General features: G+C 42.3%; 1 protein-coding gene across 2 annotated transcripts in view; it reads left to right on the plus strand.

The window, feature by feature from the left end:
* Positions 1-16,277, plus strand: part of LOC141072498 (uncharacterized) — a 40,038-nt gene extending 23,761 nt beyond the window's left edge. Inside the window, exons 6-11 of one of the 2 annotated variants that reach the window (XM_073559772.1) lie at positions 3,266-3,415; positions 3,540-3,719; positions 3,802-3,925; positions 4,009-4,106; positions 4,305-4,395; positions 14,627-16,277. In XM_073559772.1, coding sequence (XP_073415873.1) covers positions 3,266-3,415; positions 3,540-3,719; positions 3,802-3,925; positions 4,009-4,106; positions 4,305-4,395; positions 14,627-16,155 — 2,172 coding nt within the window. In that variant the 3' untranslated portion in view covers positions 16,156-16,277. The remainder of the gene's footprint in view (positions 1-3,265; positions 3,416-3,539; positions 3,720-3,801; positions 3,926-4,008; positions 4,107-4,304; positions 4,396-14,626) is intronic. The other variant, XM_073559773.1, reaches the window with a different exon arrangement.
* The last annotated feature ends 5,661 nt before the right edge of the window (positions 16,278-21,938 follow it).

The following is a 21,938-nucleotide window of genomic DNA, read 5'->3' on the forward strand; positions in this document are numbered from 1 at the left end:
CTACCCCCTCACCTAAGATGGTAGCAGGCTTAGTCACAACAGGAGAATCAGCAAGGAAACTCCTAGAGAGGGCGTCTGCCTTGACATTCTTAGTGCCCGGAAGAAAAGAGACCACAAAATCAAAACGTGTGAAAAACAAGGCCCACCTAGCCTGTCTAGGATTCAAGTGTTTGGCCGATTCAAGGTAAATCAAATTCTTGTGGTCAGTAAGGACCACGACTTGATGTCTAGCTCCCTCCAACCAATGTCTCCACTCCTCAAATGCCCATTTCATGGCCAACAGTTCCCGATTCCCCACATCATAGTTACGTTCGGATGGGGAGAAAATATCATTCATGAAGCACTGGAAGACAGAAGGGGCATTAGTGAGCCCAAAAGGCATCACCAGGTACTCAAAATGTCCCTCCGGAGTATTAAACGCCATCTTCCATTCATCCCCATGCTTAATGCGAATAAGATTATACGCCCCCTTGAGGTCAAGCTTGGTAAACCAGCTGCACCTTTAACTCTGGAGAATAGATCAGAAATCAGGGGTAACGGATACTGATATTTAACAGTAATCTTGTTGAGGGAACGATAGTCAATACAAGGCCTTAATGAACCATCTTTCTTGGCCACGAAAAAAACCCAGCACCTAAGGGTGAAGAGGATGGCCTAATATGACCCTTCTCCAATGACTCCTTAATATAGGATCGCATAGACTCGTGCTCTGGTACAGATAAATTGAAAAGACGACCCTTGGGAAATTTACACCCAGGGCTCAGCTCAATTGCACAGTCATAACTCCTATGAGGAGGCAAAGACGCAGACTCATTCTCACTAAATACATCATAAAAATCAGCCAAATAGTCAGGAACATCATGCGACTAGGGAGAGGTGGAGAAAACAGGAGCGTCACTAAGGGCACACCGACAACCCCAACTCACCACAGACACAGATTTCCAATCCAAAACTGGATTATGGATTTGCAACCAGGGAAAACCCAGAACAATGGTATCATGCAAATTATGCAACACCAATAAGCTGCAATTTTCTTGATGGTCTGGGGCGACCCGCATTACCCCCTGGGTCCAATACTGAGGTTTATTCTTCGCCAAAGGAGTAGCATCAATACCCCTCAAAGGGATAGGCGTCCGCAGAGGTGTCATAGGAAACCCACAACGTTTAGCAAAATCCTAGTCCATCAGGTTCAGAGCCGCTCCCGAATCCACAAAAGCCTTAGCGGAAAATGTGGACAGGGAGCAGATCAAAGTAACTGCCAGAAGAAACTTAGGTTGAACACCACCCACAGCAAATGTGTGTGCAAAACGTTTCTCTCGTTTAGGGCAGACAGAAATAATATGAGAGGCATCTCCACAGAAAAAACACAGCTTATTACGCCTTCTGAACTCCTGATGTTGCGCCCGAGACAAAACTCCATCACATTGCATAGGTTCAGACATTTGTTCAGCAGGTGGCAACACCTCTCGTGTAGTTTTGCGTTCACGTAAACGCCGATCAACCTATATGGCTAATGACATAGAATCGTCAAGACCAGAGGGAACAGGAAATCCCACCATAGTATCTTTTACGGTTTCTGACAAACCCTTCCGAAAAAGAGCCGCCAAGGCACCATCATTCCAGGTAGTAAGGACCGCCCACTTTCGGAATTTTTGACAGTACAACTCTGCAGAATCCTGACCCTGGCTCAATGCCAACAGGGCCTTTTCAGCTTGATCAATAGCATTAGGTTCATCATACAACAAAAATGCGTCCACATTAGCCAGAATAGGATCATCAGGTGTCAAAGAAAACGCCCAATCCTGGGGATCGCCGCGCAGCAAAGAGATGACAATTTTAACCTGCTGCGCAGAGCTCCCCGATGAGTTAGGCTTCAAGGCAAGAAATAATTTACAATTATTCTTAAAATTCAAAAATTTAGACCGATCCCCAAAAAACACATCAGGAGTAGGGATCTTTGGTTCAGCAGCATGTGAATGAGCAAGATAGGCGGAAATTCCCCGCACTTCAGCAGCGAGCTGCTCCACACAATCAGACAATTGCTTAATCACCATTAAGAAAAAAATCCCTCTACGGCCTCAGAGAAATAGAGGAAAAAATATACACAAAAAAAAAATTCTGACACTTTTTTTTTTTTTTTAAACAATTTTTTCCTGCTATTGAGTACCCTAGAATCTGCGGTATGGCTGGTGATTCTGTTATGAATGAGTCACCGGAGGAGGAGAAAACAAAAATACAAGCTAAGTCCAGAAAACCTGAGAAGTTGGTAACTAGCGGATTGCAGACCCCTGATCCTATTCACCACAACTAACAGTAGCCGTGGGGGGTTCCTACGGTGGTCCTAGACCCCTCGTCACAGCCGGAGAGCTAAATAAGCTGAAAGAAAGAGGAAATCTAAACTGCCCCAGAGCAGACCCCAAAGCAATAGACAGCCCCCAACATGTATTGTCGGTGAAAAACAGATGAAAATACAAATGCAGACAGAAAGACAGGCTGAGCAAACGATGGGGCCCAACTAACTAGATGGGAAAGGACAGAAAAGATGCTGGCTGCAATCCGCAAAAACCCTACCAAAAATGTCCCAACAGTCTGATAGGAAAAAAGGCCCTGAAGTCGCTAGACTTCAAAAACTCTTTATCAGCACTCAGGTATATTCTGAAAACCAGAGCAAAGAGATCAACTGATCAGAGACAAAAATGGAATTCAGCCAGTCCCAGCAAGGGCTGGCTGAACGCAAACACTAAGTAAACCAGACAAAATCTCATGGAATAATATCAGGGCAAAAACTTAGCTTTTAGTAGACAGGAACTAAACTGGATGCCAGAGCTCAGAGCAGAAAGGATCACCAGCAACCCTGCAGGGCGTCGGCTGCCTTATATCCACTCAGAGATTCCGGATGTCCAATCACACTGCACCTGTTCAGATGACAGGTTCTTCCCATCCAAATCAATTTCACTACTTCCCTTCACCAGCAGAGGGAGTTCATCAGACATCACAGGTGAAGGGGCAAATGTACTTACAACAGACGTGGGTGAGCCTGGAGGCCGGTATATGACCGCTACTGTGAGGGAGAAGGGACGGAAGAGTCTGATGGTATGGACCTCAAAAGAAGGGAATGAGAGTGATGGAACTGGGGGGATGTCAGGGAACAAAACTAAACACTGTAAAATAATAAATCTCATATGTTTCCCTTATTATCGCCAGTAATTGTATTATTACACAGGATTCTTATGATGTTACATTGGCTCATCATCTTCTCATTCAGGTCTCTACAATATCGGATCCTCTCAGTGAAGATCTTCTACAAAAGAGAATTTTCCTGATTTACCCATCAAGGATGGATATGGACAGAGACAAGATGGTGGAGAGGATGTTACATATCACCCTAGAGATCCTCTTCCGTCTCACTGGAGAGGTGAGAGATTCTGATGACGTCACATTACATCATTCTTATCTATGGGAATAACAGATGGACAGAACTGGAGAAGACTCTGGAAATGTCTGTAGTGAGATTTATTAATGTGTCTCTCCATTACCAGGATTACACAGTGGTGATGAAGACCTCTAGTGATCGCTGTCAGGACCCTATGTCTGAGGGATGGAGAAGACCCCTGAGCCCAATCACAGGGCCTCTACCTCACCCCCAGATCCATGTGGACATCAATGACCAGAAGATCCTAGACCTCACCTACAAGATGATTGAGCTGCTGACTGGAGAGGTGACACTGCTGGGAATGCTGGGACATTATACAGTAAAGCTATGATGGGATCGGGGGATGACGGTATCATTGTATGTGTCAGGTTCCTATAAGGTGCCAGGATGTCGCCGTCTATTTCTCCATGGAGGAGTGGGAGTATTTAGAAGGACACAGAGATCTGTACAAGAACGTCATAATGGAGGTTCCCCAGCCCCTCACATCACCAGGTAATAGACAGGACTAAATACACACGGCCTATAATTATCTGTATGTAGAGAATGAATTTAGTCCCTGTATGTGTTTCCTCCAGATCTATCCAGTAAGAGGACAACACCAGAGAGATGTCCCCATCCTCTTCTTCCACAGGACTGTAAACAAGAAGATCCCAGTGCTCCTCAGGATCATCAGGTAGATGGAGAGAAGGTGTCAGGAGATCTCCCCTTTGATGTGTAGACGGCTGTGAAGGTCTTGTGCTCAGTCTTGTTTTAACCACCAGTATTATATGTTTTATACTTGTGTGATGAGAACAGTGGAGATGGCAGGATTAGAGCTGATCATAGATGGGACTTCTCCATCTGTCGGTGACTTTTACAATATTTGTTTCAGGGTGAAGATCTGACCCATATTAATACTACAGAGACATATGTGAGAGATGATGAGTGGTGTAAAGAGGAGAGTGCCACATATGACTACCCAGGTGAGTAGTAACCACTGAATGCAGAGACGTCACAGATTCCTCTCAGTCACCGGCTGTGGCTGCTTTATCGGTGGTGTAGTCCGGCCGTATTACCATGATCACCATTTTGCCTCTAGACCACAACATTCTCCTCCACCAAAACTGCAAATGACTTTGGGCATTGAAAGCCCTTTTCTATAGACCTTACAACCTGGAGGAGCCACCTACTCCCTGGGTTGAGGAGACGCTGACCGTTACCTGCCCAGATCTGTAAACTATAAAGCCAAATGACAGCGTACGTAGAATGTGCTGACAGGTTAGAAAATCACTTGAAGAAAAATATTATGCTGGGCCTGTAAGAGAAAGCGGAGGGTAATGATGCTGTTGGCTTCCTAGGTCCCTGAGATCTTATCGGATGACTCTTCTCTCCCTTCTGTGCTGCTGAATGTCTCATGGTCCCTACAAGACCAGGTCCAGTCTTTCTGGCCAAACTTCCCTTTTAAAATCGACAATAGTAAATGTGCAGTGAGGCCAAGTGTGAATTTCTGTACAATAACAGCAGAGTTTCCCTTTATCCTGACTTTTCAATTTGTATTAAAACTACCATATTTTTTGGACTAAAGACACACTTTTTTCCTTCAAAAATCTGGAGGGAAATGGGGGGTGCATCTTACAGTTCGGATGTACCGGCTCTGGCGGAGCAGCGGGTCACAGGAGGCTGGAGCCGGTGGCTGCGGCTAACTCCTGTTCCCACTGCTAAAGAGAATTGAATATTCACTGCATTCCACGCCCATGGGCTTGGAGGGCCTTGAATATTCATTTCTCTTTAATCCCTTCCCGACCAATGATGCCACATAGGCATCATGAAAAGCCGTGCCAATATGACCAGTGACGCCTATGTGGCGTCATGAAATAATTGCCCTCCTGCGGGTCAAGTGACCGGGGTCACTGAAAGGTCACCCTATCCGCTGTCATGCCGCGCTCACTGCGGCCGCTCAGGGGGCCCCGTCGGCTGAGCACGCGCACTTCTCATACCCAGGTTTCCACTCCCTCCATGTCGCGCTTGTGCGTGCGCGCTCCTGTCAGGTCTGTCTCCAGGTCGGTCCTCTCTATGGTAAAGGAGGATCTGACCCGGAAGCTGTAGTGGTCATGTGCTATCAGGCATTAGGACCTGACCCGGAAGCTGTACTTGTCATGTGCTATATCAGGCTACCTCTCCCTATGGGAGGTCCCTGATTATTGTTGTGCTTCCTGGCCTAGTCGGTTGTGTCCCTGCCTGGCTGTGCGCTGTATTCAGGTCCTCTGCTCTGCTTTGTACTCTATTGTGCCTCCTGGCACACGTTCTGAACTTTCACTTTGCTTTGTCTCATGCTCAGTCGTGCCTCTTGGCACACACTCTGATCCTGTGCTCTGTTTCATGCTCAGCCGTGCCTCCGGGCACTCACTCTGTCCCTGTGCTCTGTTACGCCTCCTGGCACGTCTGTTGCTCAATTCAGTACTCTGTCGTGTTTCTGGCACGCGTCCTGTTTTGCTCACATCCGGACGTACTGGTCACTGCACGTCATTTGTGCCCACTTGTACCCGTCTTGCACTATCCTGTATTTAGCGCACACCCATGTATCCAGCTGGTATTCCCTAGTATCCTGCACCTTCCTTCAGACACACTCACTCGTGTCTCCTGTGAACCGGCCGCCTGGTGCCAGCAGTCGTGGTATCTTATCCCCTGGGGCTTGCTCCTGACACTCCCTGTATAGGGGGTGGTTCTCACTAGGCCAGCTCGCCCTGGGAGGGTTGGTGCCATGACCCAGAGGGTCCACTCCAGGAGTCGTCACACCCGCACACACAGGGAGCTTTGTACTTCACCACAGGGGGGGTGGCTTCGCCCCCATTTGGCTATGATCGCTCTGATTGGATGTTAAAAGTGAAACAGCCAATCAGAGCGATAATAATATTTCATCAATGAAATTTGATGAAATATTACAAATCCAGCCATGGCTGATGCTGCAGTATCATCGGGCATGCTTGGAGACACCGATCCGACCCCCCCACACCGGCGATCTGCCCCCACGCCACTGAATGACAGATCTGCCTCCGCTGTCATCATCTGCTCCCCCCGCCTTCCCTCCGTTCCCCCCGCAGTCCGATCACATCCCCTCCCAACCCCCGGTACCTTCCGAGTGCCGCTGTTGCTCCCGATGTCCCGCGGTCCCGGATCATGGGTGCCGCCATCTTGGAAAATGGTGGGCGCATGCGCAGTGCGCCCGCTCAAATCTGCCGGCTGCAGATTCGATTCATTCATTTTGATCACTGTGATAAACTCTCACAGTGATCAAAATAAAATAAAACGTAAATAAACCCCCCCCTCTATACGCCCATAGGTAGAAACAAATAATAAAATAAAGAAAACATTTTTATTTTCATTTTTCCATTAGGGTTAGGGTGGAATTAGGGTTAGGGTGGAGTTAGGGCTAGGGTTGGAATTAGGGTTAGGGTTAGAGTGGAATTAGGGTTAGGGTTGGAATTAGGGTTAGGTGTTATGATTGAGTCACCGAGGAGGAAAAAACAAAACACAAGCTCAGCCCAGAAAATCAGAGAGGTTGGAAACTAGCGGATTGCAGACCCCTAATCCTATCACACAACTAGCAGTAGCCGTGGAGTGTTCCTACGGTGATCCTAGACACCTCGTCACAGCCGGAGATCTAAATAAGCCTAAAGAGAGAAAAGGGAAAAACTGACTGCCCCAGAGCAGACCCCAAAGCAATAGGCAGCCCCCAACATATAATGACGGTGAAACAAGATGAAAACACTAACACAGATAGAAAGATAGGTTGAGCAAACGATGGGGCCCAAGCTAACTAAAAAGGACAGGACAGAAAAGCTGCTGTCTGCAATCCGACAAAACCCTGCTAAAAATATTACCAACACAACTGATAAGCAAAAAGGACCCTGAAGTCACTAGACTTCAAACCCTATATCAGCACTCAGAATATTCTGAAAGCAGAGCAAAAGAGAACACTGATCAAAGATTAAGAATCCAGCACACCCCCGGCCAGGGATGGCTGAACTCAAAAAACAAGGTAAACAGAACCGAAACTAATAAGTTCAATAGCAGAGCAAAAACTTATCTTTGGGAAGCAGGAATCAGACTGGTCTCCAAGAATCCAGCAGAGAAAATCACCAGCCACTCAGAAGGGCGTCGGCTGCCTTATATCCAGTCTGAAGTTCCTGTTACCCAGTCACAATCCACCTGATCAGGTGTTTGGTTTCTTTCATCCAAATCAGCCTCACTACCTTCCTTCACCAGAAGAGGGAGATCCTCGGACACAAAAGGTGAATGAACAGATGAGCTCACAACAGTTAAGGTTGGAATTAGGGTTAGAATTCTGGTTAGGGATGGAATTAAGATTATTGTGGAATTAGGGTTAGGGTTAGGGTTGGAATTAGGGTTAGGGTTAGGATGGAATTAGGGTTAGGGTGGAATTAGGGTTAAGGTTTGGGTTGGAATTAGGGTTAGGGTTGGAATTAGGGTTAAGATTAGAGTTAGGGGTTTGTTGGGGTTTTAGGAATGGGATTAGGGTTAGACTTGTGGTTAGGGTTATCGTCAATTTTGGGATTAGGGTTAGGGGTGTGTTGAGGTTAGGGTTATGGTTAGGGTTGGGATTAGGGTTAGGGATGTGTTGGGGTTAGGGGTGTGTTGGGGTTAGGGTTGGAGTTAGAATTGAGGGGTTTCCACTGTTTAGGCACATCAGGGGGTCTCCAAACGCGACATGGTGCTAACATTGATTCCAGCCAATTTTGCGTTCAAAAAGTCAAACGGTGCTCCCTCCCTTCCAAGCCCTGACGTGTGCCCAAACAGTGGTTTACCCCAACATATGAGGTAACAGCGTACTCCGGAAAAATTGCAGAACAACTTTGGGGGTCTAATTTCTCCTGTTACCCTTGGGAAAATAAAAAATTGGGGGCTAAAAAATTATTTTTGTGGAAAAAAATGTTTTTTTTATTTTCACGTCTCTGCGTTATAAACTTTTGTGAAGCACTTGGGGGTTCAAAGTGCTCACCAGACATCTAGATAAGTTCCTTGGAAGGTCTAGTTTCCAAAATGGGGTTACTTGTGGGGGGTTTCTACTGTTTAGGCACATCAGGGGCATATGTAACGACGACTGCAGACCATTCCTTGAAAGTCTGCATTTCAAAACATCACTACTTCCATTCCGAGCCCTGATGTGTGCCCAAACAATGGTTCCCCCCAAATATGGGGTACCAGCGTACTCAGGACAAACTGGACAACAAATTTTGGGGTCCAATTTCTCCTGTTACCCTTGTGAAAATAAAAAGTTGCAAGCTAAAAAATCATTTTTTGAGGGAAAAAAATGATTTTTTATTTTCACAGCTTTGCGTTATAAACTTCTGTGAAGCACTTGGGGGTTCAAGGTGCTCACCACACATCTAGATAAGTTCCTTGGGGGGTCTAGTTTCCAAAATGCGGTCACATGTGGGGGGTTTCCACAGTTTCTTCACATCAGGGGTTCTGAAAACGTAACATGACGCCCGCAGACCAATCCATCAAGTCGGCATTTCAAAATGTCACTACTTCCCTTCCAAGCCCCAACGTGTGCCCAAACAGTGGTCCCCCCCACATATGGGATACCAGCATACTCAGGACAAACTGGACAACAACTCTTGGGGTCCAATTTCTCTTGTTACCCTTGTGAAAAAAAAATTGCGGGCTAATAATCATTTGTTTTAGGAAAAAAATTATTTTTTATTTTCACGGCTCTGCGTTATAAACTTCTGTGAAGCACTTGGGGGATCAAGGTGCTCACCACACAACTAGATAAGTTCCTTGGGGGTCTAGTTTCCAAAATGGTGTCACTTGTGGGGGGTTTCCACAGTTTAGGTACATCAGGGGCTCTGCAAATGTAACATGATGCCCACAGACCATTCCATCAAGTCTGCATTTCAAAACGTCACTACTTCCCTTCCAAGCCTTGACGTTTACCCAAACAGTGGTCCCCCCCACATAAGGGGTACCAGCGTACTCAGGACAAACTGGAAAACTTTTGGGGTCCAATTTATCCTATTACCCTTGTGAAAATAAAAAATTGCTGACTAAAAAATAATTTTTGGAGGAAAAAAAAATATTTTTTATTTTCACGGCTCTGCATTATAAACCTCTGTGAAGCACTTGGGGGTTCAAGGTGCTCACCACACATCTAGATAAGTTCCTTCGGGGCTCTAGTTTCCAAAATGGGGTCACTTGTGGGGGAGCTCCAATGCTTAGGCACACAGGGGCTCTCCAAACGCGACATGGCAACCGCTAAATATTCCAGCATATTTTCCATTCAAAAAGTCAAATGGCGCTCCTTCCCTTCTGAGCCCTGTTGTGCACCCAAACTGTGGTTTATGACCACATATGAGGTATCGGTGTACTCAGGAGAAATTTCCCAACAAAATTTAAGATCCATTTTATCCTTTTGCCCATGTGAAAATGAAAAAATTGATGCTAAAAGAAAATTTTTGTTGGAAAATTAAAATGTCCATTTTTTCCTTCCATGTTGCTTCAGTCACTGTGACACACCTGAAGGGTTAATAATCTTCTTGAATGTAGTATTGAGTAGCTTGAGGGGTGCAGTTTTTAGAATGGTGTCACTTTTGGGTATTTTCTGCCATATAGACCCCTCAAAGTGACTTCAAATGTGAGGTGGTCCCTAAAAAAATGGTTTTGTAAATTTTGTTGTAAAAATAAGAAATCACTGCTCAACTTTTAACCCTTATAACTTCCTAACAAAAAAAAATTTTGTTTCCAAAATAGTGCTGATGTAAAGCAGACATGTGGTAAATGTTATTTAGTAACTATTTTGTGTCACATAACTTTCTGGTTTTACAGAATAAAAATTCAAATTTTGAAAATTGTGAAATTTTTAAAATTTCCCCCAAATTTCTGATTTTTTCACAAATAAACGCAAAAATTATCAACCTAAATTTACCACTAACATGAAGCCCAATATGTCATGAAAAAATATTCTCAGAATCGCTAGGATCCATTGAAGCGTTCCAGAGTTATTACCTCATAAAGGGACATTGGTCAGAATTGCAAAAAATGTCCTGGTCATTAAGGTCAAAATAGGCTTGGTCATGAAGGGGTTAATAATAGTGTCTTCCTCTACTCTTCTGGTCAGGACTCATAGTGGCTCCAATGGTCCACCATAAATGAGTGCAGCTCCAGTTTAGTGTTCTCCCCTTGTACATACGTTGATGTTGGGGATGTAACATTTTTTATTCTATGTCTTTTTTTTTTTAACCTGTTCCTTCTGTATGATAGTTTGATTGTGGTGGGATCGGCCTTCCTGCCTAATGTGAGTCTGTAACTCCGTGATAGTCTTGAAAAAAATCTCTCCATCGCCTCTTCCAAATATCTAAGATCTAAATTTAAAGGGAACCTGTCAGCAGGATTGTGCTCAGTAACCTACAGACACTGTCAGGTCAGCGCCGTTATACTGATTACAATGATACCTGGTGATGAAATCCGTCTTGTGGTTGTTGTTTAATCTGTATTTGTAGTTTTCAGTTCATGAAATTCTCGTGCTCTGGGGCGGGGCTGTGGGTGGGGCACTGGGGTGGGGCTGTGGGCGGGGCTTTATGTGGTGCGCTGATTACATATTCATCTGTATTGGCTTATGACAGATCACTGATCCCTCACTGACCTGCCCCCCATTATTACATAATACATATAATAGCATTGATATTATTGGTGATAATGCCTATAATATTGTGGCTATTGTGAGGCTTAGACAAAAAATGTGCAAATGACACTGGCAGCGCCTGTTCAGTAATATCTCTTACTTATAGATGCCATTGCCGGTGACATTTTTCTGGATGTAGTTTTTTATGTAAAATAGGGGGCAGGTCACTGAAGGATCAGGGTCATAAGCCAATATAGATGAATATGTACGTAGAGCACCACATAAGACCCGCCCACAGCCACTCCCACAAACCCACCCCAAAGCATGAGAATCTCATTAACTGAAAACTACAAATACAGATCAAACAATAACCAGCCCGCAGCTGCCCGAAAAAGACAAATCTATTAGATGCGCCAATTCCGACACTTTGCCCGGCTCTTCCCACTTGCCCTGTAGTGGTGGCAAGTGGGGTTCATATTTGTGTGGTTGATGTCACCTTTGTATTGTCAGGTGACATCAAGCCCACGGCTTAGTAATGGAAAGGTGTCTATCCATTACTAACCCCATAGTTACATGGTAAATAAAGACACAGCCAGAATAAAGCCTTTTATTAGAAATAAAACAAAACAGTTTTCCTTTTTTATTTAAAAACAACAAACACCGTTATACTCACCTAACGCCTATTTCCACCAAAGAGCTCGTTCTCCTGTAATAAAAATAAAAAACAACAATATACCATACCTTTCTGTCGCTCTGTCCCACGCCGTAATCTTTATCTGGGGGATAATTAGTTTTCAACCTGTTTGGTGCCAAGATGCGACCGTCCAGGTTGAGAACCACTGGTGAATGAGCTGCTGTAAGCGCAGTATCATTGACCAGCAGTGACATCATCGAGGTTTCCAACCAGGCTGAACTGCAGTGACCTCAGGACCGTGGGAAAAAGTCAGTGATGAGGTCACCACAGTTTAAGCTTAGTGACTTCACAGCAGATCACCGTGAGAATTCTGTGGGTTATTTTTAAATAAAAAAACGAAAACTGCGTTTTGCTTTATTTCTAATAAAAGAGTTTATTATGGCTGTGTATTTACCATATAACTATAGTATTAGAAATGGATAGGTGTCTTATAGACATCTCTCCATTACTAAGCCGTGGGCTTGATGTCACATGACAATACAAGGGTGACATCAACCCCACAAATATGAACCCCACTTGCCACCACTATAGGGCAAGTGGGAAGAGCCGGGCAAAGCACCAGAATGGCGCATCTAATAGATGTGGCTTTTCTGGGCAGCTGCGTGCTGCTATTTTTAGGCTGGGGGGGGTTAATATCCATGGCCCCTTACAAGCTTGAGAATACCAGCCCCCAGATGTCAGCTTTAGCAAGGCTGGTTGTCAAAAATGGAGGGGACCCCAGGGCGTTTTCTTAAATTATTAAATAAAAAAAACTGTGGGGACCCCTCTTTTCTTGATAACCAGCCTTGCTGAAGCTGACAGATGAGGGTTGCAGCCCCCAGTTGTGAGTTTTGCCAGACTAGTTATAGAAAATACAGGGGAACCCATGCCGTTTTTTTCATTCATTTACTTATAGTGCAGGCGGCGGGTGAGGAATACTCCCATCATCCGCTCCTGCTGCCACTCTTCTTAGTAGCAGCAGGTGTAGGTTGAAGGGGGTAATAGACCCAAAAGCCCCCACCTGCTGTCATCATTCTGACTTTAATATAACTCTCATCATTCACCCCGCCGGCAGAGCAGGGGAGAATGATGAGAGCGTCTTCAGCACCGGCCACCGGGGAACAGGGCTTACTATAGCGCTTCTTCCCTGCCGGCCGTCCATGTGGTACTGATGCTGCACATGGTTGTCACACGGGTACCACAAGTATTGCACACATGGACGTCTCCTGTACCGGAAATATCAGGACGTGTGAAACCGGCCTTATACACAGTTCTCTTTAAATGCCTAATATTTCTTCTTGAAACTCATCTGACAGAAAATATTGGAGCTTAGGATAGTATAGATTGTGAAGTCTCCGAGACCCATACTCTAATTACCCCAGAGAGGTTTCACCACTAGCTACTCATTTATTACTGATGGAGACTGTGGAGTTTGATCATTTCAGTAGTTCCTAATCAGGCCCCATTATTAATATCTGACGTGTGTCACTTTATGTGGTGGTAACTTTGGAATTCTTCACAAAGGATAATAGAAAACAAATGGATCTTACAAATTATTTTCCAGATTCGCACTATACCCTACATACGATTGTACACTACTGTCTGGGCACATGGCAGTGTTCAGAAGGGAAGGAGCGCCATTTAGCTATTTGAATGCAGATCTAGCTGGAATAGTTTGCAGACACAATGTATTGGGAGCACTGTTCATGGTCACCTGGCAGCTCAAAAGATGTCCACCATGAACATGCTTGGCTCTATCTTCTCTGCTGTCCATATCCCAAGGATTGCCTTGCTCATTGCCCTTTTACACCTTTACATGGATCTGGACTTACACTGGGACCTCTAGGCTTGGACCATGGTGTTACCTGCTATTCTGTGGTGTTAGATGGCAAGAAGAATAGTCAGGTAGCTGGGTCAGAACCAGAAGGACAGAATCAGAAGACACAAGAGTAGTCAGTAAACGGGCCACGGTCACAACAGGAAACAAATACACAAGTCACAAGCTGAGCACAGAGGACTGAACCAGAGAACAGCGCTGTATCTGGCAGATTCCGGCCATGTGCTTTGCGCTTTAGTAGGGTGTGGTACTTTCCAATTGGCTGAAGTAGGGAGCAGATTACTCCAGCTGGACAGCTGGAACAGATCCCAGATGAGATTGGACACACCATATGCAGAAGCCCTAATATAACTAAATGACAGAAATCCAGAATAGTCGAAATCCCCATAAAGTGATTCCATTTTATAAATTAATTCACTGAGGGTTATAATCCTTAGGAGGAGTGAATATTTTGACTCCACAGTCACGTTCCAGAAATTAACACGCAGTGGATGTTGGAGAGTGAAAATTACACATCTGCCATTTTATTACCCAGCACATAGTGCCCAGATTGTGCTCCAGGAGACACACACCAAAAATTAAGTGGGTTCTTCTCACTATAATATTGCTCAATACAGGGATCCTAAATGTTGTTTGCGCACACTGCAAGACCCGAAGTGAGAGCGGATTTTGCTGGATTGGTTTATAGAAACCTTGTTGCTTTTCAGCAGCCTTTGAGCCACTAATAGTGCGGGAACCTCTGTTTTTCCATTGACAGATGATGGACCTGAGTGGGGACTTGTTTTTTGTGAGATGAGAATTGGTATTATTTTCGCCTACATAACATTGATTGGTTTCTTTCTATTCGATATTTGGGAGGCAGAATGAACAAACAGTTGAACACCGCACACTACTGGTTCATCCAACAAGGTTTTCTATTAGACTGTGAACTGTCATTGTCTTGGTAAATAATTAAAGTTTTATACATAGCTTGCCATTTTTATGGACAGTTTAAGTAGAAATGTTCAAAAATATAAAACTCAAGGATATTTTATTAAAAAATAATTGTTTTTATCTTAGCAGATGACTATACCAGGAGATCAGAGGGACAGCTGACATCTTTAATTTTGAAATCTGATGATCTTGAGATCCTACTAGATACAACTGAAGTGATTGCTGTTACTCCAGATATATCATCATCCATTCACAGCAAAGATCTGCCATCTGATCCTATGAAACAGGTCCCATCTTCTGATTCATTACTGACTACTAAGGAAAATCAAAGTCACAAAAGAGGCAATAAAAAGCAAACTGCTCCTAAAGCAAAGAAGTCATTTTCATGTTCAGAATGTGGGAAATGTTTTAACAAGAAATCTCATTTTGTTGCCCACCAGAGAATCCACACAGGAGAGAAGCCTTTTTCCTGTTCAGAATGTGGGAAATGTTTTGCACATAAATCACATTTTGTTACACATCAGAGAATTCACACAGGGGAGAAGCCTTTTTCCTGTTCAGAATGTGGGAAATATTTTGCACGGAAATCACATTTTGTTAACCACCAGAGAACTCACACAGGGGAGAAGCCTTTTTCATGTTCAGAATGTGGGAAATGTTTTAACCAGAAATCACAATGTGTTATTCACCAGAGAACTCACACAGGGGAGAAACCTTTTTCATGTTCAGAATGTGGGAAATGTTTTGGACAGAAATCACATTTTCTTACCCACAAGAGAACTCACACAGGGGAGAAGCCTTTTCCCTGTTCAGAATGTGGGAAATGTTTTAACAAAAAATCAGATTGTGTTACGCACCAGAGAGATCACACAGGGGAGAAGCCTTTTTCATGTTCCGAATGTGGGAAATGTTTTAACAAGAAATCAAATTGTGTTAAGCACCAGAGAACTCACAAAGAGGAGAAGCCTTTTTCATGTTCAGAATGTGGGAAATGTTTTAACAAGAAATCAGATTTGGTTAATCACCATAGAACTCACACAGGGGAGAAGCCTTTTTCCTGTTCAGAATGTGGAAAATGTTTTAACAATAAATCAAATTGTGTTAAGCACCAGAGAACTCACACAGGGGAGAAACTTTTTTCATGTTCAGAATGTGGAAAATGTTTTAACATGAAATCAAATTGTGTTAAGCACCAGAGAACTCACACAGGGGAGAAACCCTTTTCTTGTACAGAATGTGGGAAATATTTTGCACAGAAAGCACATTTTGTTGCCCACCAGAGAATTCACACAGGGGAGAAGCCTTTTTCCTGTTCAGAATGTGGGAAATGTTTTAACAATAAATCAGCTTGTGTTAATCACCAGAGAATTCACACAGGGGAGAAGCCTTTTCCCTGTTCAGAATGTGGGAAATGTTTTATACAGAAATCAGATTGTGTTAAGCACCACAGAATCCACACAGGAGAGAAGCCTTTTTCATGTTTAAAATGTGGGAAATATTTTGCACAGAAATCACGTTTTCTTACCCACCAGAGAACTCACACAGGGGAGAAGTCTTCTTCCAGTTCAGAATGTGGGAAATATTTTAACCAGAAAGCACTTCTTGTTAGACATCAGAGCAGTCACATAGAGGAGAAGCCTTTTTCATTTTCTTAATGTGGGAAATATTTTACTTGGAAATCAACTGTTAATAAACATCAGAGATGTCACATAGGGGAGAAGACTTTTATATGTTCATAATGTTGGAATAGTTTTAACCAAAATGGAATTTTCTTAAATGGGTTGTCTCTTGTCATTCCTCATGTTTGCTGACGAAAGGAAAAAACTAAACCTTATTAATTGCAAATATAAAACTATACCCATAATTCACCCCCTGAAGGTTAGTCAGTAGGTGACTAATAGAAAAAACATGTACCCCACATCTCAGTATATAGGGTGAGGTGACATTTACACACTCTCCAAGCCTTTCATTTCTACGGGTTTCATCGTCCTCACCAAAGGCGACTCATCAGGAGACTATTTAATATTGACCTTTATTCAAGCGAGACTAAACAAAAAAAAAAAAAACTAAAATCATGTATCATGTTATTCAGAACAGTCAGAAAACTAGCCCCATATTGGCAGATCCCAAACATCAATCTATATACTTCGGAAGTTTATAAGCCCCTCCAGTGTCAGGAATAGATAGTATGAATTTGAATTTACCAAATGGCTGCAATGAAACAAAGAGTGAAAAATTTAAAGGTGTCTGAATACTTTCCATACCCACTGTATCAGTAAAAATAACTCCTCTTTATTAGGTAAAGTATAAAAGAATTGCGCCATTTTCCGATACCCGTTGTGTCTCCATTTTTCATGATCTCGGGTTGGGTGAAGGCTTATTTTTTGTGTGCCGAGCTGACGTTATTAATGGAGACCATTTTGGTGCAGATACGATCTTTTGGTCTTTCCTTTATTGTATTTCAATGCAATGTTGCGGCCAAAAAAAGTAATTCTGGCGTTTTGACCTTTTTTCTCGTTACGCCATTTAGCGATCGGGTTAATTCTTTTTTATATTGATAGATCGGGCGATTCTGAACTCGGCTATAACAAATATGTGTATGTTTGATTTTTTATTGTTTTATTTTGAAAGGGGCGAAAGGGGGGTGATTTGAACTTTTATATTTTTTTATATTTTTAAAAACTTTTTGTTTTTACTTTTGTCATTGTGAAGACATACAGCATTGTATCTTAATGAACCAGATGACTATTTTTAGCAAACGAAGAATAATAGAATGTTATCTGTATGTTGGCTTTAAATGTAATTGTTGATTTCTGGTTGGTCAAGAAAACAGACTTTTGTTTGTGTAAGCCGGTAATATTGACTTTTATTGTGCGCTTATCCTTTATCACTGGTGATGTTTGCTGATATGCTAATTATTCATTCTGTTATGGAGCCAGTTTGTTGACTTCTAAAGCAGAGAGGGAAAAACTATGCAAATAGTTTAAATAATCAAGTAATGCTATAATAATCTCATCTCCAATCTTACCCTTTATGTAAATACTGAATGAGGGACACTTGTTAAGTCTAAAATAATTACGGTAAAGTAACACGGACGATACCTATCCAAAAAACTCAGATGCAGCTGGTGAAGAGACAGGACTGTGTCGGCTCCTGTTATAAAGTCTGAGCGAAACGTATATTTGTGTGATTCACCGCGCTATGCTGAGCAGATGTGTATTAAAAAAAAAAAAAAGGGAAATAGTACTTAACAGCAGTTATACATACTTACTTAAAAATGAGGTTGATGTAGAATATTCTGTGTAAGTTGAGATGTCTACGTGGTAAGTAGTTTGCAGGTTATCTGATGGTAGAGATCTCGTTTTTATAGCTGCTGATGCTATTGGAACAATGATATATTAAGGTACCAATACAACATACAAAAGGTCACACCACTCCCTGCATGTCCACCATACTCACTGGTTGTATCTTAACGCTTATATTCTCTTCGGGGTGTTCCCTTTATGGTGGATCAATTGATACAATACTAAATATGAAGAGAATTTCAATTACTAACAGTGACCACAACCTTGATATTCAGTCTCAGTTCCTGGGGTACATATGCACTTACTTGTGCTAGATTTGTTATGCTACCCAGGTGTAAATCCTGATAGACTCTCTATAATGGTCTTTGTTGGCTTTATTTACAGCCGGTGCAGGGACGATATCCACTGTTAAAAAATTGAGAAAGTGCTGGGTAAGGAGGGATCCACTAAACCCACAAATAGTGCTAGTGTTCCAGTAGCCAGTTAGTCCTGGTAGGACTTCTATGCACTTACTTCACGTGATTGCTCTGTCACAGTCTGGCTGAGGCAGCAGCTGCTGATGGAGTGATAAGCTATGCAGCGTGTAGTAGGGGAGCGGGTAGACGCCAGCACCTCGTGTACTCCGGCCGGTAGTATTGACGAGGACGCGGCGAGAGTGGGGGGGTGGAGCTACTGTGACGTCACAGGCAGGGAGGAGGACAGGTGCACGAGAGGCACAAACCAACCAACATGTTTCGAGGGGGGCTTCCCTCTTCGTCAGGGCTATGCTGAATGCCTGTCAGCCCGTCCTTATATAATAGCTCACCCAGCTGCAACCCATACCAATCATTAGTCTTGGGCAGAAATGTATGGGTTTTTTTTTTTTTGTTTTTTTTTTCCTTTCTCTGTGTGTATTGTTGCCTCAAGATACGCCTTGCTGCTATAATTGCAATATTATATTGTTGATTTAAGAAAATGGATAGTCCGCTTTGTCTCCTAAATAATAAAAGTATACCTAACTTGTGTGCATAATATACTAAACTAAAACATAACTTTTATTTATACCAATTTTAAGATAATTTCAAATAATTTTACTGGAACTAAATAAATAAAACATGAGTATGGAGGGTTACACGAGCAGATTGACCCTCCGCACGGTAATAAAATAGATACCTACATTTTCTAAAAAGTATATGTGTGCTACCAGCACTTTAGCAAAAAAAAAAAAAAAAAAAAATAATACCGAAAAAAAGGATAGAAACGGAAGGGGGGGGGGGGGAAGGACTAATTTGACCATATGGTACTCATCGTGAATCTCTATATAAAGAAAATATGGATAAAGATGAAAACTGACGCACGGATGTAGTATGTACATCCTTAATTGCATGTTTCATAAAATGTAGATAGAAATAACAATAAGTGTATTAAAAATGAATAAAAAATAAATAAATAAAAAAATTCTAAAAATAAGATTAATGTTTTAATAATTTTATCTAAAAAGCATATAGCTCAATCTCATGGTTGAGGCCTTTTGGGGCCAGGCTGTCAAGAGTGTAAATCCACTTTGACTCCACTCTTGACATAACTTTCAGATAGTTGCCCTTCCTTGGATTTTGGGGGACCACCTGGATTCCACAATAGGATACCCCCTTGTAAGACTGATTATGTTTGTCCAAAAAATGACGCGATAAGGGGTGACCTTTGAATCCTTTTTTAATGTTATCCAGGTGCTCCTTAATCCTATCCATTAAATGTCTCTTGGTTCTGCCTACATAGATTTTATTGCAAGGGCACCTGAGTATATATATCACCCCCTTAGTTTGGCATGTTATTTCATCTCTAATACTAAATGTATTATTTGTCATATCTGTGAATGTCGTTTGTAACTTCCTTTGTGTCAACGTTCTATTGCAACATAAGCATCTCCCACATGCCAAAAACCCAGATGGTTGTGTATTTGAATTAGTAAGGAGAGTTTGGCGTAAGGATGGCCTTGTTATGGGTTTGATCATTTTTGTGGTGGGTGCCACTAGAAGCCCTAAATTCTGGGATCTAGTGTAAACAAATCTAGGACGTTGCGGTAGCAATTCCCCTATGTGTTTATCCCCCTGTAATATTGGCCAATATTTCCGAATAATGTTATTGAATCGTTTATAGCCCACATGAAATTGTGTAATAATAGGTCATTTTTTAATTTGATCTTGAATACTAAGTGGAGTGTCACTATTCTGAGATTTGTATATTAGAGATGTTCTAGACATGTTTTCCACCTCTTTCTTGGTTTGGTTCAATTGTTGAGGATCATAGCCTTTTTCCATGAACTGGTCTGTCAGACGTTCTGTTTCCTTATGGAAATCCTGGGTATTTGTACAATTTATTTTTACCCTCACGTATTGGCTTTTGGGTATATTTGTTAACCACACCGGTAGGTGACAGCTATTAATGTGAATATAGCTGTTTGAATCCACTTCCTTGTGGTATCCCTTGGTGATTAATTTATTGTGTTCTACACCGATCGTTAAGTCAAGGAAGTTCACACTAGTCTTGCTATATGTAGGTGTAAATTCCAGGCCGTATGAATTTGTATTTAGACTAGCAATGAATGTTTGTAAGTCTAAGAGTGCGCCATCCCAGACAAAAAGTATGTCATCGATAAAACACTTCCATAATCTCAGGCCTTTATGAAGGCTGTTGTTTTGAAAGATCAAATCATTTTCCCACATGCCTACGTATAAATTTGCAAAACTGGGCGCGAATCGCATGCCCATAGCAGTGCCGTGTGTCTGTAAATAATATTGGTTGTCGTATGAAAAATAGTTGTGCTTGAGTATAAATTCAATACACTCAACAATGAACGCTATTTGGGAATTATGATATGTTCCCAGAGTGTCAAGAAAAAATTGGGCTGCCTGGCAGCCTTTCAATGGGTCTATGACTGTATAAAGAGACTTAATATCTAATGTTCCCAGAATGGAGTTGCTATTCCACTCTAGCGAATTTAAAATTTGTAAAGTGTGTGTAGTACCATCAGATAACCTGCAAACTACTTACCACGTAGACATCTCAACTTACACAGAATATTCTACATCAACTTCATTTTTAAGTAAGTACGTATAACTGCTGTTAAGTATTTATTCCCCCTTTTTTTTTTTGTATACATCTGCTCAGCATAGCGCGGTGAATCACACAAATATACGGTTCGCTCATTTTTTGCACATTGTTGTCCCTATTTTGTACATGTTTTATAGCGTTATTCTTTCATATGTATTCAAAAAAATATTGCAATTTTATTATTTGGCACATGGATTGTGTAAAGTTGCTTGAACAGGGATGGTGTAGTGGAAAACATGCCCTCAGCAAACCACTCTTTACTTTGGGCCAGTAGATGGAGATTGTCTCTTGTTCCAAATATCAAGATACGGCTGAGTCCACTTCCTAATTAAAAGTGAAAGTATTAGTACAGGAAATAATGAGAGACAAAAGAAAAAGTAACACGTAGCAGGCAGAGAATTTCGGGATGAATTCACAATAAATTTTCCTAATCAGAAGCATCCGTTCTTCTTATCTCACAGTAAAAACTCACATTTTGCTTCAGATTTTCTGATTTTATAACAAACATTAAATTGAAGTAAAATCTGGTGTGAAGGAGCTAAACAATAGCTTTTTCTAAGACATGTATTGTCCCAGTGGAAAATGATATATTCCTGTTCAAAAATGCTTCCAAGCTTCAAAAATGTCACATTTTCAAAGTCGTGAAAGGAATAACGGCAGCAGAAACTAACAAAATGCAGAATTCCATGATAATAAAAGGTTTGCATCAGGAAAAACGAGAAAACATGTAAGAAGTATTTGTGAAAAATAAGCATACTAACTCAACGGTTCATTAGGTCGGGGTCATATGCAGCGTAAAGGTCTAAATCCCATCCACATGCTGATGAAAAAATGCACAGTTAAAAAAAAATGACATGCAGTGCAGCAGTGGCGTACCTACCATGTAGGCAGGGGACGCCACTGCCCTCGGGCCGTCAGGGGCCTGCCGCGAAGGGGTGTAATATGCCCATGAACAGCGGGCCCCCTGGATCTATCATGCTCTGGTAGGTGCCTGTCACCTACTGGAGCCTGGCAAGGATAAATTATTACTGCCTGCTGCTGCA

Source organism: Dendrobates tinctorius, unplaced genomic scaffold, assembly GCF_039654945.1.
Source record: "Dendrobates tinctorius isolate UK_male_01 unplaced genomic scaffold, ASM3965494v1 ptg000274l, whole genome shotgun sequence".
Classification (NCBI taxonomy): domain Eukaryota; kingdom Metazoa; phylum Chordata; class Amphibia; order Anura; family Dendrobatidae; genus Dendrobates; species Dendrobates tinctorius.